Source organism: Talpa occidentalis, unplaced genomic scaffold (assembly GCF_014898055.3).
Source record: "Talpa occidentalis isolate TD23 unplaced genomic scaffold, MPIMG_talOcc4v2.1 talOcc4.9, whole genome shotgun sequence".
Classification (NCBI taxonomy): domain Eukaryota; kingdom Metazoa; phylum Chordata; class Mammalia; order Eulipotyphla; family Talpidae; genus Talpa; species Talpa occidentalis.
Window position 1 is genome coordinate 112,747,896 of NW_023605305.1, and position 26,094 is coordinate 112,773,989.

At 45.1% G+C, this 26,094-nt stretch overlaps 1 protein-coding gene across 2 annotated transcripts in view; it reads right to left on the reverse strand.

Moving 5' to 3' along the window:
* Positions 1-25,104, reverse strand: part of SPAG17 (sperm associated antigen 17) — a 152,678-nt gene extending 127,574 nt beyond the window's left edge. For both annotated transcript variants that reach the window (XM_054691767.1, XM_037501174.2), the window contains exons 1-3: positions 24,874-25,104; positions 4,173-4,313; positions 3,518-3,601 (exon numbers count right to left, since the gene is read on the reverse strand). In XM_054691767.1, coding sequence (XP_054547742.1) covers positions 3,518-3,601; positions 4,173-4,313; positions 24,874-24,960 — 312 coding nt within the window. In that variant the 5' untranslated portion in view covers positions 24,961-25,104. The remainder of the gene's footprint in view (positions 1-3,517; positions 3,602-4,172; positions 4,314-24,873) is intronic.
* Between the last annotated feature and the right edge of the window lie 990 nt (positions 25,105-26,094).

Consider the following 26,094-nt stretch of genomic DNA (forward strand, 5'->3'; position numbering starts at 1 on the left):
TTAGGATTGTGAAGGCATGATTGAAAATATGGACAGGGTCTGCCTCTTATTTCACATCTATTGTACTGAGTACAATAACTACACACTGAGTACACTCTCATCTAGTCTGCTCCTCCTCTGGGGCCTTGCTTGAGTGGTTTCTGTTACTTACAGTGCTCTTTTCCACTTTTGAACTCCAAGACCTTCCCATCCCAGAGAAGATGGTTTTGAGCCCAGCGAAAGAGTGTGCTGGGCTTGAGGTCAAGTGGAAACACTTAACTGTGGAGCGATCCAACTTGTTCGATTTTCCAACGTGCATTTCTACCTTCTCTATGACGCCCTCTCCCTGTATGTACAGCAGGGACATTGATATTTCCCTTGAACTGTGATATGGCGTTCAGGCAACCTCACCTCCTTAGAAAGCCCACAACCCGTCACCTGCCCCTTTGGGCATCTCTGACCAATCTCTGCACTGTGTCATTCACTCAGCAGACATTTATCAAAAACCTAATTGTATGGGGAATATAAAAATAAAATTTATTAATTAAAAAAAAATTAAAAAAAAATAGAAAGATTTCAACAGAAAAAAAAAAAACCTACTGTGTCTGATTTATATGCATTTTTTTCTTTTCCTTTATTTCTAACTAGTTCTTAAGCTTCTTGAGGGGAATACCTTTCTAACATCACCCCCACCCCAAACCCGAGTGTCTGGATGGGGCTTGATGCCAGGATGTCCCTGTTATTGTTTGGTATTTGGTAAAACTGGTCACTACATAATACAGGCAACATGTGTCCCACTGTTTTCACATGTGTCCACGCCCCTGAGTGGGGTCACGGACTAGACTGGGCTTTTATACATGTCTGGGGTCATCATGGTTTTCATCTTTGATATTGAGTTATACTTATAATAATAAAATAAAGTAATAGCTCACATTCCTAGGACTAGACACAAAGCAGAAGGTTTTGCTCTGCTCTCACCGAGTCCTGGGAGTCAATTCCTCCAGATCAAAACACGGTCTCCATCAGGAAAAGGTGAATGAACAAACGGGCTGGGGTTCTGGAGGGCTAGGGTTTTGGGAGGCTGGGGTTCTGGGGGCCTGGGGTTCTGAGGAGCTGGGGTTCTGGGGGGCCGGGGTTCTGGGAGGCCAGGGTTCTGGGGAGCCAGGGTTCTGGGGAGCTGGGGTTCTGGCCTTCACACAGATCCAAACAGGTTTTCAAAGCACGGTGGTTTCTACATAAAGATTCCCTCATATATACAATACCATGCCTAGATGAAATTCTAACATTTCAGGGGAAATGACACAATTGCAGAACGAGGCCGTGTGTACACACACCAGGCCATCCAAGCCTGAGCACACCCTTCAGGAATGCGCCTCTTTGCTCGCCCAGACGTTTCCAGGGTTATTGAAAACCGGGACGGCGGTTCTGGTACCGCTTTACTGCTCGGCGGTGCAGCTGCGCTGCGGCGAAGTTTCGCTTTAATTTGCTGCTCCTAATCGGTTGCAGGTTAAGAGACCCGAAAGCCAAGCTGGCCTGTGTCTCACGTGGGCAGGACTCGGTGCCTCTGCTCGAGGCCCACGAGACTACCTGCCGAGAGCAGCAGACAGGAGGGCGAGGGTTTGGCAAGACCCACTTGGAGGTCTCGCCCCACAAGGGAGGCTGAACTGCAGACGCAGCGCTGTGCCTTTCCCACGGAAGGCGCGATTTGGCGAGCTTGTGCTCTCCTGGCGGTCTGGCTCTTGCTTCCTTGGAGAAAGGAAACCGAGCACCAGCTAATAGGCTCCGAGGACGCCCCCCGAGGCACTGGCTCTGCAGAAATGGTCTCCCCAACAGCCGCTCGAGGCGCGCGCACCCCGGGGACGCCCGAAGCACCCGGCCCGCGCGGCCTTTTTTGGAGGCCCCATCACATCCAGCTCGCCGGGCGCTGCCCAGGCCGCCGGACTCCCTCAGGGCGAGGTGGCGGGCAACAGAGTCGCGCCTCAGCAGCGGGGGCCCAGCGTGGGCGCGCAGAGGTGGGGCGCGCCCCCCTCTCCAGCTGCGCATCGCGCCTCGGGCTGGCGCGGGCCAGGGGCCGGGGTGTGCTGGGTGTTCTTCAAGCATTTTTGCAGCAGTGACTGACGCGATGCGTGTCTGGTGCAGCCCAGGTCCAGTCTCTGCGGCCGCGCCCTGCCTTCCCGTGTCTTCTGGAACCACTCAGGGGCAGGTGTGCGAGCGGGCGTGGGGGGCTCGTTGCTCGGGTGGAGGAACGCGGTGGAGCCAGATGTGAGCGGGCCCCGACGTGCAGGCCGGCGACGCAGCACATGTGGGCGCGGGATGCGCCCGGGTGTGCCCAGGGCCTGCGCCCCGAGCGAGCCCACATCCAAGCCAAAGTGTCCGCCCCGGATGAGACGTCAAAACCCGCCTGTTATCATCTCTGATGTTCACGGAACATCTTTGAAGAAGAAAGAGTCCGTTGGGGGCTAATTGATGCCAGGCCCGAGAATCGGACCTGGATTTCCAGGGCTACCTGGTCAGAAATCTCCCAGGATTTAAAGCCAGCATCACCTGACCTTCCCGCCCTGTGTCCAGGCAGAACCGCGCGCCCAGCGCTGGAGGGGGCGTGATCCGGCTCCCGCAGCCCGAGCTTTCCCTAGGAGCCAGAGGAGCGTCCTAAGAGTTCATGCAAGAAAACCCACACTATTGTCCACCTCGAATAAATCGATGAGGCGCGCCCCGATAGCTCTCAGGCAACAGAAAGAGCCCATCAGAGAATCATCCAAGATCTGAGACACCCAAGACCTTCATTAGTCATCACGGAGATAAGGTGCAGAAAGTGCATCTCAGAAAGAAAACTCCAGAAATCTTTCTGCTTTCCGTCTGCAGAGCCACAAAACTGTCCCTGCAAGATTTTAAGTGAATTTCTAATTAATCACTGGGTTCTTAGTTTTTTATCAGCTGTAGGTTAGACATTAACAAGGAAAGATGAGAAGAAATTCCCTTGTTCGGAGCCTAAGGTCTAAGTCCTCCAAACAAGCCACTGGCCGCCCAGGCCGGACTCTGTATGGAGCGGCTGCAGCAAGGGGATGAACCACTGATGTGGGGATTATCGTGATTTTCACCAGAAGGGGGTCAAATAGGCACAAAACTCACAGACTGATGTAAAACTGGTCCAGTTGTACCTCGTTTTGTAAGAAAACCACCTTCTGGGGCATTTTCACATTTGTTTCGAGGATGAAACTAACACTTTACAACACACAGTACAACCTTCTGGTACCATCCCATGCCACAAATAAGTATGTAACAACCACCATGAAAAAGTATGGCCAAGCACATTCGCCTAGAAAAATTTGGTGTGTATGCTTGGACTGGAGGCAGGGGTAGGTAGCCCATCTGAGTCAGCCTTACCCCCAGAGCAGGGCTGCAGCAAAAGGGAGGCAGATTTTTCAAGCGTCTGGAGCTCACAGCTCCACGCAAGAGCCACCAGGCGACTCTCAGAGTGTTACTTCAGTTCTCATTTTCTGAAGGTGACAAAGATCTCCTCAGTGAATACCTCACCTACCTCGTAATACAAAGGAGGATTAACTCCTGTAGGTTTCTTTGCCCTTTTAGATGTAGCTCCAAGAAGTGCATTTGTTTCATTGATCTGGAAGAAAATGAAAATCATCGATCATGAAAATGACAGGCTGACTTAGAGAACAGTTCAATGCATGTAACTTTCAAGTACCCAACTGACTTTGAGGGGTTGGGGGACCTGGCATGGAGGAACTTGTCACTGGGTGAGTGAAATGCTTACATAAAATGTAGCGACAGTGCAAGTCTGTGCCACCTAATAGAGTTTCTCTCTGTTAACTCTGCCCTTAGGCCTAGGACGGGTAGCAACGTGTTCAGCCACGTCATCTTCGTAGCTAGTTATGGAAGTCCCTAAACATGAAACGGATTCACCTTTTCTTCCTATGAAACCTTTTATGAAGGTAGAGCCTCAGAAAGTTTTGCTAAATAAGCAACTCTTCAGAGGGCAACACTCAGGAACAACAACAACAAAATCACTCTTCTACATTAAATGATGCAATTTGCTCTCGCTAAGGGTTTGTGTGAAAGAACCTGCCAAAATATAGCCAAGAGCCCAAGGATGGGTATACGAAATGATTTTATTTTTATTTTATGATCTTAAACAAAAGGTCTGCAAGGGCCTTGGGGCAGGAGGTGACAGGTACCTGCTGGAGAATGTCTTGCCAGGAAACCATACTGAAGAGCTTGCGCTGCGGCATCTGCACCGCCTGGGCGAGGGCACCAATGAGTAGATCATCCTCGACTCGGTTTCCAACTACAAAAGCGATCGAGCCCTTCCAGTCGCTCTGTTACAAAAACAGAAGGAGTCAGAGTCTGAGAGCCCACGTTAGGTAACCATGTGGCAAAGGCTTCGCCTGAAAAACAGAGCAACTTTCCTGCAAACTTGAAAGACGCCTGGCCCAGCTGTGCACCTGTTTCAAGCAGCCGCAAGGCGGCAGTGTTGGGCCAAATTTCATGCAACTTGACTCAAAAGCCATTTTCTGGGCAAACCAGACCTTTTTATTTTAAGGGAGATGATTTCTTTTCTTTTCTTTTTTTTTTTTTTAAGAAAAAGAACATACTTTTACTCGAATGCTGTCCAAGAGTAATTTTGTGTTGGGGAGCAATAGTTCACTCATGTTCTACAAATATATATTAAGACATAACCTCGAAAACAGAAATCTTTGTCTTGTTCCCTTGTGCAGCCTAGCGCTTAGGAACATAGTAGGAGCTCAACGAATATGTGATGAATGTTGGGTCACAGTGAAGAGTTGCCAAATAGCTTTTAGAGGAGGTAGAGATTCAATCCCTGACGTTTACCTCAAGCACAGAACTAGAACGTCTTTTTGTTCTGATGGAGCTCAGTCATCTCACTGCTGATTCACAAATACTTTTTTTCCACTCCCAAGAGATAAGTTCCAATATTAAACTTGGACATAAAATTTTGCATCATATCATTTAAAGAAATAAGTCACTAAAGGCAACATTCTTGTTTCGTAACCCCTGCACTGCGGTCTCTAATAATTTCTGTGGGGAAGAAGCCATTCATTCTTCGTAGAGACTAAGAATGGAACTGACTGAATTACCCACTGTGTGATGCTGAGGAGAGCCAAACTCGTGGGGGCTAGAGCTAGCGCTCTTGAACGCTAACAATCTTACAGGGAGATGATGAAGCACATACAATGGATGACAGGAGAGGGGGTGATAATAAGGAAGGGAACTCTAGCCACGTGACCTCTGGAGGTCTTAGGGTTCCCGTTTGCAAAATAAAAGGGTTGGACAGGGCAATATAAGCCTCCCTCTTAGTTCCACTCTAAAACTGACTCGGGGGCCTCCCTGGTGGCGCAAGGGGTTAAGACACAACCTATGAAGCTATCAGCAGCCCCTGCAGCACGAGTTTGATCCCCTGCCAGGGAGCTACCCACATGGCTCAGCAGACCTCTCCTGACTCACCCGCTGCTCCCCTCAGCAGTGTACTTCGGTTAATCTGCCCGTTCTGCTCCCCACTCTGTCTCTGGTGAATCCTCTCACCCCTCACTCCTCAGGTCTGTACCCCAGTTCTTGAATGCATAAATAAATAAATCTTTAAAAAAAAACTGATTAAACATCCCTGTTGGTGGATTCCAAAACAGTGACTAAGAAGATCCGAAAAGGTTTATGCAAATTTGATGATATGCACAATTTTAAGGGTTCACTCTGGTTTTTCTTTGGTTCATTGGATTTGGCTGGGAGAAAAGATCTCAGTACAAGTTCTTCCTTGCCAACGGTGGTATCCTGAAACCTCTTACTTCTCCGGGGCAACTTACTAACACCTTTATAAAAGCGACTCCATTTTCAGTGTTAGCACCGAAACAAAAACCATACGTAAAAACAGACAAATGTGTGTTTTACCTATAAAGTGTCAGATGTGTGGGTGTGGCTCCCTGGATTTCACTCTGTTATACTCAGTTTAAAAAGTTAGCCCTTTTGGGGTGGCTAACGCACACAGGAAGACTGAGTACCTGTTTCTTTTTTAATATTCTCATTCTGAAAATACGGTAGGATATTTGTAAGCCTTTGTTTGACAAAGTTCCATTTTCACAAATGGACATTTCCCGCACGGGATGGCTTTCTTTTCTCCAATGGGCTCCTTCGGACAAAGCCCCTCGAGGAAGGAGATGGCTGAGCTGTCATTCTCAGATCAAGCACACGCAGATCCTGAACAGGCAACACCACCAAGTCCCACCGTTACTCTAGTTTCCAACACTGACGATCTTCACGACCACCTCTACCCACTATAAAGTCCCTTGCAATATCTGAGAGCTAGTGGTTCAAAGGAACAGCTGTCTCTGAGGGTATTTTTGGGGGAGGGAAAATTCAAAAAGAGGCTCTGCCGCCCACCATGGACCCATCAGTATCTGGTATCAAAGGCAGGTGTTGACCATTTCAGATCAGAAAAAAGAAGGGGGCAGGAGGAGGAAGGAACCAACAATTACTGAGAATCTGCCATGTGCCAGGCATATGTTATCTCATTGAATTCGTAAGGAACCTCTTGAAATAGGTGCACTAATATTTTATGGATGGATGAACGGAGGCCCAATAAAGTTAAATAGCTTGTTCAAGGTCATTTTGGCAGACCCTTGTGGAGACCACATACATGGCTTACAATTTAAGCATTTCAGAACGATCTGGAGAGCAAGTCTTTGGGGTCAGAATGGCCTCCCACCATCTTTAAACTGTTTGGAATCACTACTTCGCCACAGTAAATGTCACAGGAGGTGGTTTACACTGCATGTTACAGTATATAAAGCCTTAAAAATAGATTATGTATTAAATGCTTAAAAATTGTAAAAGGATTTTTTTTTTAATAAATGATAGTTTTATAAAGACTCAAAGTCACTAAGGACACTCCCCAAGGCTCTCCCTTCTCGGAGCCCAGTGCTCTTGTCACTTGGCTCCAAGGTGCATCTCGACACAAGCGTTACTGCCGTCCAAGGTGCGACCTGGAAACTTTTGGGTTCCCTGTAATCACCTTGGGACAATTCACGGGGGGCTGGACCAGGTGCAGATCTGTTCAGGCTCAGAGTCCTCTGCAAGTTCAACTAGGGAGCTCCCCATTGGAAGGGGGTCGGGGCTGAGACTCAGTTTCTCCTCTGCACCCTTCAGTCCATGAAACCTCTGGTCCTGAATCAAATTCGGCAAAACAGGACCCACCAAGGACACTGCCCGAGTCACGGATCAGTGTCTGATCACATCTCTAGGATCCAGGCAAGGGTAAGCTGGACTACCCACACGCTGTGAGGCAGCACAGGAATCCCAACACTGAAGCCAAGGCAGCCTGCAGCTCCCTGGCCGGCTGCACTAGGGGGCAGCGAGGTGCCAGGAAATGCAGCGTGTAGGTCACGGAGAGCCAGGAGAGCTAGGGGAGCCAGGAGAGCCAGGAGAGCCAGGCATTTCCCACCTCTGATTGGGAAGAACTGGGAAGCGAGCAGTGCTCTGCAAATGTGATTTCTGGATCTTTCTCTTAGCATTTCAGGATAACTGTAAAGTCCAAATTTCTGCTAATTGGCAGCAGTTCTAGAAATAGAAAAATCGCTTTGGAAAAAAACTGGACACAAATTACATTTGGCCAAATATTATTCAAAAAAATCCTCCACCCTCACGCCACCCCAGCATTAGTGAAATAGAGCCCTTAAGTTTGAGTTTGCGGGGCAGCAAGAGAAACTGGGTACATAAAACAGACGTTAATAGTGGGGGGACAGGCAAGCCCAGTGTAGGGGCTGATCCACCACACCCCCGGGAAGTGCTGGGGTGAGTTTACGACAGGCCAAGCAGTCTAGCTGGTATCATAAACCAAGAGAAAGAAAAGGTTGATCGTTTTAGACTTTCAGAAAACCTACACTGGAAGTATCAGCAGTGTAAACGGGAGGGTTTAGTCTGGCACCTGAAGCATCTGGGGAAGTAGAGTCAGCTCTGGGGCCCGGGGCCCACAGGGGCTTGGCTGTGGCGGAGCCGGGCCTGCAGCAGTTATTGATAAAGTCATTCAAGAGGCAGAATGAAGTCATGTATGGACACAATCCATTACCTTTGATTTACTTTACTAACCTCACCTAATTTGAAGCCTGGCGGGAGGGCGTCTTAACCCAAACACCCACTGGTCTCCTAAGGAAGAGAGGACTTGTGTAAAGGCGGGGCAGCTGGGGCTCACACACGCCTCCTGTCCCAGAAAACAGGGTGGATTTGTAACTTCTCCTTTGATCTGTTGCAAATTCTCTGTATTCTACTCAGATGTTCTTATATTTTAATATGATTACCAAAAAAAAAAAAAAACAAAAACAAGCAAACAAACAAAAAAAGCCCTTTTCAGAACAAGTGAGACGCAGCTTTTGGACAACAGGACTGAGTTTGCTCCCTTTTGCTGCCTTGGGGAGAGTGTCAGGGCTCTGTGGTCCTGCAAGAGCTGAGATGAGAACCCCAGTCCTGTCCCCAGATCTGGACACACTGGCACGAGCTCTGGGAACCGGCCAGAGCGCCACTGGAGAAGGAGCACAGGCCTCAGGGGCCCGGAGGCTGCACCATCCTGGCCAGGCCTCACCCAGACGTGGAAGGAACGTGAACTTCACATCTATACTCTGCTGAAAGGATCACCTTTTTGTTAAGTAGATTTACGGCCCCAGGCGCAGGGATTTGTGAATGTCTTCCTCATCTGGGCTTTTCCTTCAAAAGGAGTCTTGGAGCTCCATCAGCAAAGGAGTGTTAGCGTGGGCTGTGGGCCAGCAGAAGAAATATTTTCATTACACGGAGCTGGCTGCTATCATTGTGTTTGTTAAAAAAGGGGTTCTAATTATAAATACGTCAGAAATATAGGGTAACAAAGAGGTCCCCGTTATTTAATAAACAAGAAGGCTCCCAGGTTCCAGAAGAGGCAGTTATCTGGCCCCCGCTGCTGTCTCTGCAAGTTCTACTCCGGGGACAGGCAACTCCCCATTTATTGACCCATCACTGTCATGCTGTTAGGAGTACTGCTCGTCTGGGAGTTGGTTCATGGGGTTCTCACATTTTCTCAACTCGAATGTAAGTCCCTTGGTTCAGAATCACATTTTGTGCACTTTTGCAGCCCAGGATGGCAAACAGAGCAGGGCTCTCTCTGTAAATAACCACTGATCAGTATTTTATTTTACTTTTTTTTTAAGATAGTTTTATTTATACAAGAACTGGGGTACAGGCCAGATGTGTGGGAGGGTGAGAGGATTCACCAGAGACAGAGGTAAGGAGCAGAACAGGCAAAGTGATGAAACATACTGCCGAGGGGAGCAGCGGGCGAGACAGGAGAGGTTTGTCGTGCCATGTGGGATTCTCGCTGGCCGGTCGGGATCGAACCCTCGCTGCAGAGGCTGCGGACAGCTTCACAGTGTGCTCAACCACCTGCGCCACCAGGGAGGCCCCTGATCAATATTTTAAAGCATCAGAGAATAAGCTTGGACACTGTGGCATCTGACCCTGGGAATCAAGAAAGTGCTAGAATGTAGCATGTCAGGGATCTCTGCAGGGTTTACTGGCCATCCTCCACCCTCAAGATTTTTAGGAGGAAAACTGACTCTTTGATCTGACTTGGGTCAGAAGCGAAGGTTTGGGGAGTTAGGCTCTACAACCGTTTTGACCCTACAACTTTCCTGGGAGAGACTCCGGGAAGCAGATGCAAGGGAAGGAGTCGGTCCTTCCAGACTGCAGGGGAAGCCAAAGACTCACTCCGCTCAGACATGGACTACAAAGCCAGCCTGCCCACCTCCTTCCTCTTCCTACTGCCTCCTACCCCCTCAAGAGGAACCTTGGTGGCTGGTTCCTCTTTCCTCCCATCTACTCCTGTCTAGGCCACAAGTTCTATGATTCCTTTCTCTTGCAAGGCACCTTTGAAATCCTTATAAGTCTAACTTTATGGTGGAAGGTTATCAGTGTGTGGTGGGGTAAGAAGGGAAATGGTGAGGCTGCACTAGCAGTGAGTGTGCTAGGCCCGGGGCCTGGGGGAGGCCTGGGATCTGGGGGAGGCCCGGACCCTGACACTGAGCTCCATAGCAGCCTCACCGCCCATCTACTCTGTCCTCCTGACGTCTGTCCTGCAGTGTGCTGAGTCTGAGGGCCCGCGGCTCTTCCTGACTCTCCTCAGTGAGGTTGAGTTGACAACTGGGAATTTGCCCCCGTGGGAGTATTTAAACTCTGTGAAAGGCGAATGCTACAAATGAGCGCTGTGCCCACGGGAGGACAGAGAGCTTCCTCCCATGTCCCAGCACACTGCGGGCCCATATAGGGAAGCCCGTGTGCCCAAGATTAACATGGAGGTGATTTTGTTGCAAAGGCCAAGGCTGTCCCAGAGAAAATATTGATGGCAAGACGAGTCTTTCCATTTCTGGAAGCCTCCACTATGTGCCCTGCAGCAGAAGCTGGGTGAGCTGATGATTCAGTGCCTGCTGATGCTGTTTCCATGGCCCAGCCCTGGGCACTAGTCTTCAAAGTGGGCTTTGTGGAATGTAGGTGACAAAGTGGGGACAGAGAGGCCACGCTGTGGGGGGGTGGGGCCAACCCACCCAAGGCTCTCCTTCCTCCTGACCAGCTCAGAGGCCTCCTTCCCCGCACAGCACTTGAGGACTGGGCCGCTGATGAGGACCCCACTCACTCTGATGCCCCCGTGGACGGCACAGGTCTGCAGGCAGGGCCGAGGAGCCTGGACTCGGCTCTCAGTCACCAGCCGGGATCTTTGGGCACGTTATTTAGCTTCTCTGGCCTCCTGGACGAGTGGGGAGAGTGACAGCATCTTCCTCTTGGGATTGTTGTGAAGATGGAATGCGAAGGCCTGCGGACAGCCCTTCTGAGCACAGCGCCTCGCCGCAGTCACAGCCACCACTGTCAAGAGGACCTGGGGCTCATGCTATTGTTGGTCACGAGAATGAATATGGCTGCTCCTTGCACACTGTTTCAAGTGTGGAGAGATCATGCACTGAAGCAAGGGAAAAAACCTTAACAAAATACCAACAGCTGTATCGTGGAAAATGCAAATATTAACTTGAATAATTTGTAACATAATTTTCCCTTGAATAACCATCAAGTTGTTAATGAATGTATTTCTGAAATACTTTAGGTCCTTGGAAAAGAGACCAAGACCCATGACCACAGCAAGCTTACAATTTTAAAAGGATACAATTCACAGATTGAGGTGCCAGGGAAAGAATGTGGGGGGGGTGGCTGGGGGGTGGGGGGACTAGGAATCATTTAGTGCTCCGGTAGGTGCATCAAATACACTGCTGAGGGGAGCAGTAGGCGAGACAGGAGAGGTCTGCTGTGCCATGTGGGTCACCTCCCTGGCCGGGGATGGAACTCAGGCCCCAGTGGTGATAGTGCTGAGACTAAACCCTTAGGCCGCCAGGGAGGGCCCATGTGCGGTATTTGGAATGCAGATGTTAATCTGCTCCAGTTGATAGAGCCAGAGCTAAAACATGGATGTCGGGGAGGGATAGGCCTTAAAAACAAACACAAAGTCATTGGCATTTATGCCTGTTGCAGAACCTTGGTGCACCTCTCTTCCCACCAGATTCCTTGGCCTGCTGCTCTGTCTGGCTCCTCAGGCACCCTCACAGGTCTCTACCTACTTCACTACCCTTTCTCTTAGCAGAATAAAATGTACCCAGCTCACCTCCTACTCAACTCAGGGTCTTAACCTACCGACGTTTCAATAGAACATTGACGAGCTGTGCTATGAGGACCTGCTTCTGTTTTGTTATTTCACTTAAAAGCTGCAGTTGCCAAGATCCTATTGACAACATTAAGTGAATGTACCCCAAGACTTTCATGTATTTTAAAGTTATTTTAAAGTATTTTTTCTGCCTAAGCTATCTGCATTTCAGCTGATTGCTGCTCAAGTGAAAGGGATGCCTGTCTAGTGGGGGTGTTTCATTCAGTAGAAAAGGCCCCCTAGAATCCGACCACCTATCCAACCTCCCCCTATGCCCATGTGCCTGGTATATAGTAGCATCCAATAAATGTTTCTTGAACTTAGCAGCCAAAACCACACACTAAAGAGAATTTTTACACATGCTTAGTACGGGAACACCAGCTAAGTATGTGGCATTTTATCGGCTGCTCTCAGCACTTTGGAAGGAACCATGTCTCTGAATCGCTGAACATTTGAATGAAAGAAAGAGCCTGTTCCTCTGATGCTTAGACAACATGGTCATGTCTTATGTGTACCAAGGAGAACGCAGCAGTCCAGAAACATCTTAACTGCGCACACACACAGACTGTCTGGCCAGCGCTCCTTGTTTTCATGAAAATATTAGGCATGATCATTAATTATGATTATTGAAGTGCTGTGGCAAAGACACGGAGCTCTCGAGCGCTATTGGAGTCGACCTCTGCAGTTTCCTGGCCCAATGACCTTGAGTCTATCTTTGTGACTCAGTTTTCTCATTTATAAAAATGGATTTAATAAAGCAACATTTCAAGGGCTGCTGTAGGGCTCTAGTGAACAATATACCTATGGTCATTTTGTAAATTATAAAGCCCCACGCAAAAGGAAAACATTAACATATGCAAAGGAAATTGTCCAATTTCCCTAGAAAGTTCTGCAAAAATGGGATTTTAAAAAGTGGTTGGTTCCATAACTTTGAGCTTGACTATGTCCAAAGGATCTTCTCTGGACGGTTTAGCCTTGAGCTTAGACTGTTTGATTGTTTTTCTTTCCTTTTTCTGAGTCTTTGGCCTATCCCAGCAATCTAGCACATGAGCCTAATTCAGTTTTGCTCCATGCATCAGAGAGTTTTAAGACAGCTATTAAAATACCACATGGAAAAGCTTTGCAGGGAATTCTACTCCACAGAGAAACCACAGAAACCACTACACACCTTAACTCTCTCCCCACCCCCAGCAGTTGGCTAAGATTATGGCTCCATTATGTGAGCGCAATCCAACCAGTTTTATTGCTTGGAGCAAAATCTGAGGTCCAAAATGAACTTCAGAACATAAAAAAGTAAGGCGAACCTCAAAAGGAAACAAGCTTCTTTGGATTTTCAAACAAATATTACATATCAGAGGCATTCTTCTAAGGGGGGAGACCAAGCGAGGCCAAGAAGGGTTCTGCTAATTACTCCACGAATATAAAACTGGAATCAGGGACTCACCCCAAAGAGAGGAGATCTCTTTTCATCATCAGATATTAAAGGCTACAACCTTTCATCAACTCCTTCCTCAGGCATGAGACCCTCTCTTGCCTTCCTTGAGTTCCCGTGATGAGTTACTATCTTCCACATTAAAAACCAAGATGGATTTTCAAGACTCAAGCGAGCAGCTCATTCATTACCCCATTGTGGTCCTTGTCTCCTGTCCCTCCCCCACCCCTTCTTTTCTCTAGTTTAAATGCCATGTAGCCACTGAGCACTGTGGTGTGCTCCGTGAATTTGTACAGCCTTGGTAGGAGATCTACCCAGAGAAGACAAACAACCAAGCCCGAGAGACACCCGTGCCCCATAGCTGCTGCTTGGTTAACTGTGTCTTGTGGACAACTCCTTTTCTTGCAGTGGAAGCAAGTGAGTTCACTTATCACTTATTTACTCTAAGGCACTGATAGAGTTTAATGGGCGCATCCCTTCTGAGTGAATACAGAATGCCCAAGGATTCTCTGGGCCTCTCCAAGGATACAGGCTGCCCTGATCAGAAGCATTCTATCCTCTCCTGAAAAGTCAATAAAATGTCCCTGACGTGCAGGTATTTTGGCTGCTAAGTTGCATTCCTCTGCACAAGACAAAAATTCTTCCACTACCTCTTTTGATTTTTAGGTCCAAATATGGGCTCCAAATTATACTGTGAGAAAGAAGCAGTGTTCAAGGATGACTTTGAGGCAGTGCCAGGTCACCTAGATCCCAGAGATTGTATCAGGAGAGCAGGGGATGATGGAGAGGGGGGGTTCTTTCTGAAAACCCCATGGGTGTTAAAGAAAAACTGTGAGGGTGCACCTTGATCAAGGAGTGCACTGGGGGTCTGTGCCCAGCTGCAACTGAAAGTAAAAAGAGGTGCAGCTCCACTTAACAAGCACCTGCTAAACTACTATGATTAAGTGCCTGTGATCTAACACATTGTAATGGACACACAAAAATGACTAAGATGGAGGTCTGAATGAAAGTGAGCCAACAATGCTTGCATTCCAGCAAGTTCTTCAAAGCCCGTTTCCAGGTGCAAGATATGCAACCCTATCAGTTGCTCTGTCTGGCCATGCAGGGAGTTGGGAGATGCTGCTTTCTGTGGCTGGGCTTGGATAGAGGTCCTGACTTTTCCAGCTGCCCGGGACCCAGGAGTTGCTCAAGAAAGGCGAGAGACACAGGAGACTGATCTCTTATTGAGGAAACTAGGTTAAGACCCTAAAAATGACAAATGAAGGGTAAAAAGCATTCACTGATATCAAGGTCAGAGTGGGGCTGGGTGGGTGTGAGGTAGTTTCTAAGACCTTTTTCTTTGAATGCTTGTAATTTTCTTCAGATCTTTACTCAAATGTCACATACTAAGGAAGGGTTTCTTAGACATGAAGATTAGGCAGAGGAGAGCCAGGAGGGGAGGGGTGATGCAGGCAGGGAAGACGGGTGCATGCCCTCAAGGCCATAAGAAGGTTGCCAGGGACCTTGGCGAGAGCAGTTCTCGTGAGTGAGACTGCTTTCTGCCTCTTCCTTCACCCCTGCAAGTCCATACGCCCTCAGAATTCACCTATGTCCTCTACAACATGAGCCTCACTTAAGGACCATGTGACAAAATATTCCCAGTTAATGATAATGATAAATTTCAAACCCTGGTCTAGTTATGGTTATCGATTTTCTCTAGTGACACGGGTATATGGAGTCTATTTATTGGTTACATCAGGGTAGTAATTCACCATAATTATTCCTTCCTATTGATTCCTGAATATAGTTCTTATAATGGCTCTTTTAATGGTGTAATAAAAAGAGCACTGGATTTAATATCAGACAACTTGATTATTAGTCCTGATTTCAACCACATGGTCTTAGGAAAAGTATTCAAATACTCAGTAACTAGACCTGAGTAAAAGAATGCTCACAGCAAAGTGTCGCTGATTCATTCAACCAATATTTACTGAGCAGTTACTATCTGCCAGATGCTAAGATACGCAGCAGAGACAGGACGGGGAGGTACTAGGTGAAACCTTACCCTGAAACAGCAACAATCTGGGGAAGGAAACGCACAGGGTGAAAAGGGATTACAGGTCAAGGTATTTCATAGCTACACAGGACCGTGCAAAGAGTTCATTTGTATCGTTACATTGCTCATCCTGGCTTATTCACTAATAATTAACATGTACTAAGTGGGGACCGACGCTGTATGTGCTGTTCTAGCCACGGAGGACACAAGGAAGCAGAAGAGCAGAGGAAGGAAATAAACTGAATATATGTATCGCACCGTGGATAGGCTTCAAAACACAATGTCCTTTTTTAAAAGGACAAATTGCAGGGTCAGTGAGAATGATATGGAACCATTTGTGGAAAGCTTAGAAATCACACAGTAAACAATATTAGGAATTACTCATGGACACTCACAGAGAAGTAGATAGCCCAGCGGAGCGGAACGACAGTGGTTTCATGATGGACTCTGTGCATTGTGGAGGAAGAGTTTGAAGATGGTGCCAATGAGGGTACAGTCAGAGTTCTAGGTCCCCCATGGACTCATGTGACTAAAACCTTTGGCCTCTACCTATGATTGCTTTTAATTGGCTAACACCAAGGGGGAGCTAAGCAAAAATGTTTCTTCGGCAACTTATAGGTCATCCTTACTTTAAATATGATTTAAAGCATATACCCTTCTGAGCAAAAGTGTCACCTTCACAATGTGCAAAAATGAAAAATGGAAGCTTGACCACTACCTCACACCATACACAAAAATCAACTCAAAATGGATTAAAGAACTAGACATAAGGCCTGAAACCATAAAATATATAGAAGGAAATATAGGCGAAACACTACGTGATTTGCACATCAAAGACATCTTTACAGACACATCACCCAAAGCAGTGATAGTGAAGGCAAAGATCAACAGCTGGGACTACATCAAATTAAAGAGCTTCTGCACAGCAAAAGAGACAATAACAAAAACAAAGAGAAACCCCACTGACTGGGAGAACATTTTTGAACCCAACACTAATGATAAAGGACTGATCACAAAAATCTGCAAAGAGCTGATGAGACTCAACAACAACAAAGAAAATAATCCAGTCAAAAAATGGGCAGAAGAGCTAAAAAGAAACTTCTCTGAAGAGGAAATGCAAATGGCCAACAGGCATATGAAAAAATGGTCAACATCACTTGTCATCAGGGAAATGCAAATCAAAACTACCATGAGATACCATCTCACACCAGTGAGAATGGCACATATTAAAAAAACTAGCAACAACAAATGTTGGCGAGGATGTGGAGAAAAAGGAACTCCCCTGCACTGTTGGTGGGAGTGCAAACTGGTCCAACCACTATGGAGAGCTGTGTGGAGATTTCTTGACCTACTAAGCATAGAGCTTCCATACGATCCAGCAATTCCACTCCTAGGTATTTACCCAAAGGACACAGAAACATCCATTCCAAAGAGCACCTGCACCCCTATGTTTACAGCAGCACTGTTTACAATAGCTAAGCTTTGGAAACAGCCCAAATGCCCAAAAATAGATGACTGGATCAAGAAGATGTGGTACATATATACCATGGAATATTACTCAGCCTTCAAAAAAGATAAACACATGCCATTTGCAGCAACATGGATGGCGCTGGAAGGGATCATGCTCAGCGAAATAAGCCAGAAAGAAAAAGAAAAATACCGGATGGTCTCACTCATAGCAGGAATCTAGAAAACTTAAATAAGGGACCAGGAAAATGAATAACTATAAGAAAGTGAAAATCAAAATCAACAAAAAACTATGAACCAGAGACACTTTTTGGGGGGTGGGGGGCGGGAGGGGAGGGATTGGGGTCAGAATGGGGGGGTTGCAATTGTATGGGGAATATAAAAATAAAATTTATTATAAAAAAAGAATAAAAATGTATTTATTTAGTAAAAAAAGATGTAAGAATTATATACAATAAAATATATTAATAAAAAACAAAAAAACAATAAAATAAAATAAAAGTTAGCTTTCACATATGTAAAAAAAAAATAGAATTGTCACAAGCTAGGAAGAAAAAAAAGTGTCATCTTCATCACAAAGGGAAACACATCCGTAGCAAAGGTTGGAAATGTGGTTGCAATAAACCATTTTTCCACAAGCATTTGCTTCAATTGGTGCTAAATTTATAAGATGTACATGACACGGTAAATACAAGCGCAGTAACAAGTGTAAGTAAAGAAGTATGTGATCATGAAAAATGTACATAACCTCACCTATGTATATTATATTTGAGTTTCAGTTAAACTAGTTTAAGGCTTGGGATATTAAGTTCAACTGCCCTGTCTTCACATCGGATATTGAAGAGACACTAATCCCACTCATGAGGGTGCTACCTTCATGACCTAATCACTTCCCAATGGCCCAGTCTCCTAAAAATCAGGTTTCAACATCTGAATGTGGGGGGGGGGCACAAAGTACAGTAACAGAACAAAACAATATAATGGAGTGAAAAATGATAAGTGACATATTCTCATACTTTGCTGATGGAAGCATCTCTTTTGGAAAAAACTACGGTAGTAGCTCCTAAAGCTAAACAGATGCCTGCCCTGTGGCCCAGCATTTTCATTCCTAAGTATATACCCAAGAGAAATGAGTACATATTCCCAAAGAAAAAACCGTACAAGTACTTTACAGCAGAATTATTTGTAATAGCTCACACTGGGGATGACCCAAATGTCGATCAGCAGGAGGATGTGTAAACAAGTCATGGTACATTCACACATGGAATACTACAATGTCATAAAAAAGAACACATTCCTTAAAATGTGACAATGCACAAAGAATTTTACAGACCTCATGCTGACCACAAATGGTAACCTGTGCACTAGTCTGCTTATATTAAGTTCAAAAACAGGCAAAATAATTGATGATAATAGAATTCAAAATAGTGTTTACTCCCAGGGAGGCAGGCATCAAAATGAAATATGAAATAGGAGGAGGGAAACCCAACCAGGGTAAGTGGATAGAGTGTAGGGTAGTTTAAGCAGAATGATCAGGGTAGGTGATATCTGAACAGAATCATTCAGGCAGGGAGGGAGAGACTCATGGGACTGGGCTGGGAAGGGTCAGGCTAAGCAGACCACACAGTAGGAGTGACGACTCCCAGGTGGTGATCTGAATGTCAGTGAAAAGACTAGCGAGGAGCGGTGGGAGCGGTGGGATGAGTGCCAGGGTGTGTTGAAGGAGATGAGGGATGTGGGGAGATGGTTGGTAGGAGCCACATACTCTGGGTCTTTTAGGCCGTGCTGGACTATTTGGATTTCATTTCACTTCTGGATTGAAAGAACCACTCTGTCTGCTGCCTGGAGACAGCAGACCCTAGGGCTGCAAGAATGGGAAAAGGACACCAAGTTTTAAAGTTCTTGAGCTACTCGTGGCTTAGGCAAGAGGTAATGGTGGCTTGGATTAGGTTGTAGCAGAGGGGGTGGTGCCAACTAGACAGATTGAGATACATTTCAAAGACAGAGCCAACAGAAAAAGACGAGAAAGTAAAAATGGCAAGATTTTTGGCCTTGGTAACTTGCTGGCACCACTCAGTGAGAAAATGAAGACTTGGTGACAGCAGGTTTGAAAGGTGACATCTAGAGTTTGAGTCTGGATGTGTGGACTCCAGAATGCTCTATGCTGAATGCCTTTACATACTCTCATTAACCTTTCTAACATCTGCAAGAGAGGCCTGACCACTCTGCCTGTTTTGTGGATTGCAAATATGAAGGCTTTGAGGTTTTCTTCCATTTAAATTCATGTGACCAATGGGTTTTTGGACTAATGGAGGCAGCGAAATACAGTCGATGAATCTGATGCGGCAAATGTGTGTTGAAGTCCACTGTGCACCAATCATGACTAGGTATTGTGACCTGGAGGAGGGATGTGGGCAAAGTGCATGACATTCACATCAGACAGAGCTCAAAGTCAAAAAGTACTGAAGAGAGCAACCACTGAAGTCATTTGTGGGAGGAGAAAAAGGAGTAAAGACCAAAATAGGGTGCTTAGCCCCTTCCTTGGAAGATGCAGAGGAAGGGTTTAATGAGAAGGAGTTGGACAAAGGCAGGCTGACCTTCGGGGCAAAATACTGTGTAGTTATATTGCGTATGTGCCGGGGAGAGCAGACACCATTCAAGGGGAGGAGACCGAGATAAAGATGGATGGGTGGAGGAAGGCCAAATTCAGTAAGGCTGTGAAAGTCAGGCAGAACGTCTTGGATGTCATCCTGTGGGTAACTGGAAGCCAGTGAGGGTTTCTATGGCCAGAGCTAAAACATAGTCAACATTCACCATTTCTTAACTAACATTTTCCTAGGATATTGCCAAACTCATATTGGCAACACTTAATTTTACTTATATTTAATATTTTTCATTTGCAATAAAAGTGATCACATATAACATCGAGGTGGATATTTTGACATGCTAATTCCCTTTGGTTCCAAACTCATTCAAATAATACGTTTTTGTCTAAAAAGAGAAATTATAATGTGAGGTTATGAAAAGTCCATTTCCCGCTTAACATTCTTCCTAGCAACTCAGTTGTTTTCCTTGGCTTTTATTAAAACAACCTTTGTGTGAACTGGCAATTTGTTTTGTAAATATCAATGAAAGCATATTTCAGAAAATACAGTAATAAAAACAAACCTAATTTCAGAAATATGCTTGCTGCCAGACATCAGTCTTCAGTTCATATTATGAGTATTTCCAGTAAGTCTTAAATACACATTAACAAGAGAAATAGCTTACTGTTTAAGATCAAAAAAGTTGAAAAATCCTTTACTCCCTCTCAAAAATTGTTCAAGGGTTCCGTCCAGTAAAATGTATTTCCCTTTTTGATAAACAACATTTCTAATGGTTTCAAGCATTTTAATTCAATTGAACATGTCCCCTAAAACCTGCTTAGATTCAATTTATTGTCATCCTGGTATCTCTATAGAACTTTCTTTATTGAAGAAGTCTGGGGTGTTAACATTTCAGCAGTACGTACTTTGAACCATTCTTTCCAAACATTCACAAGAATTATAAGTTTCGTCCAAGACTACAAGGAACTCTATTACTATTTTTCAAGTGTGTACAACTTAGCTACTGTGACTTTTGATAACAGAGAAATACTATTACTGGAGTAAAGAGGGGTAGAGACTGCTAACTAAATATACCAAAGAACTTTCACGCAAATGCTTCCTGGTTAGCAGGTGAAATGTCTCTGACAAGCGAGACAGCATCACTGAAGAGTCGTGTTCAGGGCATGCTCATGACTCAGCTATGGGTCTGCTGTGATGGCAGATACATATATGAGTCTTTTTTACTTCTTCCACTTCTCTGAGAAGACATCTCCTCAGCCTCCTAACTGTCCTGGTCTTCACCATACAGGTTACTTCATATTTCAAAGGAAATTCCATGAAGAGTTTGAGTGTGGGTCCATGTGCCTAGAACCATTATGGGATGGATGTAAGAGCACAAGCTGTGGTTTTTGTTTTGAAGGAGTTCACGTTATACTTGTGCTCTCTAAACATAAAATGATATGCAAATAATTCAAGACATCCCGTAAATTGAGTACCGTAATAAGGTATTCAACTTTTCCGTAAATCGAGTACCATAACTGGGTACTCAATTTCTCTTTGTCCTACATACATGATTTCTGGAAAATGAAAAAAAAAAAAAAAGCAAAAAAGCTGAATACAAAAAGACCTTGCTATGACTTTTCTCTCTTCTAAATATTATCTATGAGAATCAGAAGACAAGAGAGATAGAAGGGTAAAGTCAAGTTTCAGGGAAAATAAATACCGCCCTTCTCTATTTATTGATTTTAAGCAATACATTGATCTAATATTTAAGTATTACTCAATATCTTCACAATAGACATATCTTAAATTACTTGTTCTAGTCTATTAATACTTATTTTATAACAAACAATGTTTTAGGGATTGACGTTACATCAAATGTGTAAAATTTTGTTTTAAATCGCAAGTGCTACAGAAAATGTTACAATCATCCTACATAACTTGTAGTTGTTAAGGAAGAAGAATGGGCTAGTAAGAAAAACCATGATCTTGTCCGCCACTGGCCAAATTACTGCAAGTGCTATGTCTTTGGACCAGACATTGAAATGCTTTGATTCTCAGTTTTGTTTTGTTTTTAAGATTTATTTATTTATGCATACAAGAACTGGACTGCAGGCCAGAGGTGTGTGTGTATGGGGTGGGGTGAAAGGATTCAACAGAGACAGAATAGGGAGCAGAACAGACGGATCCACTGTAATACACTGCTGAGGGGAGCAGCGGGGAGACAGGAGAGGTTTGCTGTGCCCTGTGGGTCAGCACCCTAGCCCGGAATTGAACTCATGGTGCAGTGGCTGCGGATAGATTCACAGTGCTGTGTCTTAACCCTTTGTGCCACCAGTGAGACCCTGCTTCTCAGTTTTATAAAAGGGACAGTATAGCCCATATGCACCATGAATGTCTATCTCTGTGTAGGTGTTGCCAAGGATAGCACCACCATGTATAGCACCATTCTGTATCTTTGATGCACATATTAATTATTTGAAAAGAAGATAAAATACACTGAGAATGAAAATATATAAATTGGAAGCAAGATCTCAAGAGTCTCAGAAAGTACCTTGATATATTTCAGTAGCTGCCTCCAAATATTTTAAAATAAATATTTATATTGTGGACTCACGAAAGGGTGAACCAAGAAGTAAGTCTTCATAGTAAACACAAGACAAATAAGAATGAGAATGTTCTCATTCCTTAAGTCGGGTATTAGGGACATAATAGTGAATATTGGAGTAATGAAGTTGACTGCAGTAAGAGGTGTGTGGATGCCATAAACTTTTTCTTCAGTGTTTTTAATGTCTGTGGTGAGTCACAGTAAGTAAATGGAATAATTGCTACACTAATAAGTAATGGCTGCTACACATAAAAATGAATCCTTAAACTGGGAACCAATGAAAAGAAACAATCATGCTCAGATAATCTGAAAATATAAATATATTTTAAATTAAAAATAATAAAATCCCAAACCAAACTAGACAAAGAAACCCAGATGAACTTTTAGGGAACTGGGAAGTCTGAAGAACACATCTGGGGACAAAAGTCTATCTTGGAAGCCAACTATAAATTCTTCTTTTCCTTTAAAATATTATGAACATTTGTCCCTATGCTGTCATTTAATACATATAAAGTTGTGGTTTTTATCTCCCTGTGTTGACACAGAAGTTCTCATTATAACAATATTCCCATAGAAACATACAGCTTAGTCATTTTGAAACCACATGGTATTATTCAGAAATATGCCTGGTATAATCTCCAAGTTCCTAGAGGGAACTGCTATGTTGTTTGAACAATTCTGGAAAATGTTTTAAATTGTTATGATTTATAGTTTCAAAGTTTCTTCTCATGTCCTCTTCCCTATCATCACCTGCTGCATGATATGTTTGGAAGAAGGGACTTCAAAATCAGAACTTATTGCAAAATCTCTTAGGCCACAGTGGAATCAATAAATCAATTGGCAGACTAGGAGGCTCTAGGCCTTGTTTTCCCTACAGAAACATTAGAAAAACAACTAGAGAATAACCAAACTAGCGTTCTAAGAGCTCTTAAGCCAGTTAAAAATTTATAGCATTTTATATATATATGAGACAATTTTTCCAGCTTGAAATGGCAACGCAAAATAGTGACGCAAAGAAGTTTCTAAGCTAGTGCTGTAAACTTGCCTTTTCTCTTTAAAGTCTAATGTGGCCCAAATATGGACATGAGTTCAAAACTATTGATTTGGTTTCCTTACAAACTGGCTTATGTAAAACTTCTGAGAAAGGACTTCCATTTTCCACTCTAACACACACACACACACACACAGCACACACACAGACTACTACACATATATTCAGTCACCCATACTGGAGCACGGTTTTGCACATGGTAGCAATTGTATGGAAAGAAACTTTCTGGAAATTAAATCATTAGCATATTTTTGAGCACCCACTCTGTACAAAGCACTTTGTTAACCCTGTGAATATGGAATTCACACAATTACAGTTATTTAAAATCCAAAGTTAGAATCTATCACATGAGTGGTTAGGACATGTCTCTGGGCACGGAGCTGCTGGGTTAATCTAGGAATTTTCTTCTTGGATCAGACATGAAATCAAGATGAGAAGAAAAAAATTGGAGAGGAGGTAGAGAGCAATTGTCTTCCTCTGCCAAAAAAAGATGTGTTCCAACGAATCGAAGATGTTCACTCTTCATAATTAGAACTATATATTACGTTGAGCTCAAATTATTTCTATTAATATATAAGATTTATTGAAATTATATTGTTTGAGCAGGACCAAGAAAGCTGAATATTATTTCAGGTTTTCGAGCCATAAGGAAAAACAGTGCGTTTAGGTTTTTCCATTCAACTAGGAAAATTATAGCTTCATATTTGCAACACTAAAGCTAACGCTGTGTCAGCACCTCCATCAAACCCCGTTGTTCAGCAGTTTATAATTCAAGCAGAAATGTTCACTCCAAGTCCAAACTTGGCCTATACAATCTCAAAGAAAATGGAGAAAAAATATTTTGGCTGGTGCTGACTTACAAAAAGCAAAAGAAAGGGTGCTTTTAGAGAGTATTTTGAAAAACATGTTTGAAAATTTGAGAATGTAACTGGGAATGACTGAGTTGACATCCTCACTGCCGAAGTTACAGAAATCACCAAAACTTCCTGGATAGTCATGACAGCATCAGCACTAACAACTATTCTCATGAAGCTCTTCATCAGGGCTAATTTCCATAACAGACACAATTACTAGTCATAGAAGAAAAATAATTACAATGGGAAATAAGGGCATATGGGTCTTCTGAGTGCACTGTAAGACTTCAGGACTCCCGAGTGCACTGTGCACACATACACAACCAAACACTTTTCCAGTTTTTAAAATATTCTGGAATGGCATGTTGGAATTCCCACAACCAACCTTCCTCCTTCAAACCTTACCTTAGACTTTGAGACAATTTAGTGTTGAAGTAGATTTCCAAGGCCAGGTGTAAGAGCTATTGGCCCCACAATTCACTGGTGACAGGGAGGGGGTGTGAGTGGGGCTCAAGTCCCTTCTGGTCGTGCTGCAATTTGAAGTCATCAGGCAGGTTGTGCATTGCCCTTCACTACTCTGACGTCCCACAATACCTTTAAATAGTTCATCAAAACTTTGAGAGAGTGATGTGAGGGCACCACATAAGTCATCCTTCCCTACCTGTAACAGCAGCTTCACCTGCGTTAAATGCGTCCTTTTCTCAGGTGCCCCACGCCTGTTTTCACTCAGCAGGTACTAAAGCCTTAGTCCTGGACCAGGGCAAAGATGCCAGCAGGAAGCCAGCGGCCCATAAACACAACCGCAGTTCAGTTGTGTAGAACCATCCAAGCGATTCACTGAAAAGGATCCTGGGGTGTCAGAGTGACACCCCCTTCCTTCCCCACCAAGTACCTGCAGGCCCCTTGGAATCACCCAATTCTCCCAGCACACCCTGCCCCTTCTTACCATAACCCTCGCTCCTCGACCAAGCCCTCCCTACAGATGGGACCCTGGGCGCTTTGGTTTGGAGTCATTTTCGAGCTGAACAATTAGGCCTGGCGGTGGGGCAGGGGGAGTGTTTGCAGGGGCGGGTGGCATCGCCCGGAGGAGCCTGCGAGCCCCGGGCTCCGGCGCTGGGGGCTGGGGCTCACCTGGTTGAAGTGCGCAGCGATGAGCGAGGGTTCCCAAGCCTTGATCGTGGCGTTCGCTGTCCCGCCTTTCTCTTTCTTGGGTGCCATGCAAAGGTCGGGAGGAGCTTCGGCCTCTAAGCGGGACTCAGGCCTGGACGAGCGTCCCCGCTGCCATAGCAACCGGAGCCACGCCCAATTCCTGAACGAATCTGGCTCCCTTCCCCCAAACCCGGTCGGAAGCCACTGGCCAACCGCTGAGGTCGCCCCAGCAACGGCGTTTCGCGGCGCGAGGCCCCTCGCAGCCCGGCCCCACCCCGGCTGGGGTTCGATCTTGGGATCTTCCCGCAGAGCTGCACCTGGAGGCGCGCGGGGCCCTGGCCGCACCGGTCAGTCTGCTCACACTTTCCTCCTACCCTGGGCTGCCTCTTGGAGACCTTCCTAGCAGAAGGTCCAGAAACCCAGAAGCCCTGGAGCCCCGTCCACAACTTCTCCGCCAAGGTTTCCTCCAGACTGGCTGACCCAGAATGGAGCCCTGATTCCCTCTGGGACAGCCAGGCCTTTCTGTTTTTTTTTTTTTTTTTTTTAATCAATCGTTCCATCTGCCCCAGATGCTCCCTTATTAGTCTCCTGCCCTCCATCCTGGTTGCTTCTGCCTCCAGGACCCTCCTCAACCCCAATCCTTTAGAGAATTGCACAAGGCATCAGTGTCTTTCTGACTCATGGCCCTGCCTAGGCAGCCCCAGCTCTTTTTTTTTTTTTTTAAGATTTATTTATTTATGCATACAAGAGCTGGGGTGCAGGCCAGAGGTGCAGGGGGTAAGAGGATTCACCAGAGACAGAGTGGGGAGCAGAACAGGCAGATTGAAATACACTGCTGAGGGGAGCAGCGGGCGCGACAGGAGAGGTCTGCTGCACCATGTGGGTTGCTTTCTGGCCGGGGATCTAACTCGTGCTGCAGAGGCTGTGGATTACTTCATAGCGCGGTGCTTAACCCCTTGTGCCACCAGGGAGGCCCAGCCCCAGTTCTTTTTTTTTTTTTTAAATTGTCTATTTATTTATTCTTTATTTTCAAGGGATAAAAGTGCTTATAACTGCTTTCAATATTTCAGCCCTAATCCAATATATTTAACATGTATAGCTCCAAGGATCATTGAAATAATAAGCTAGAACTATCTCATTTTACAGATGAAGCTGATTTTTTTCATCTGCTCATCTTTACATCCAAATACAGCCCCAGTTCTT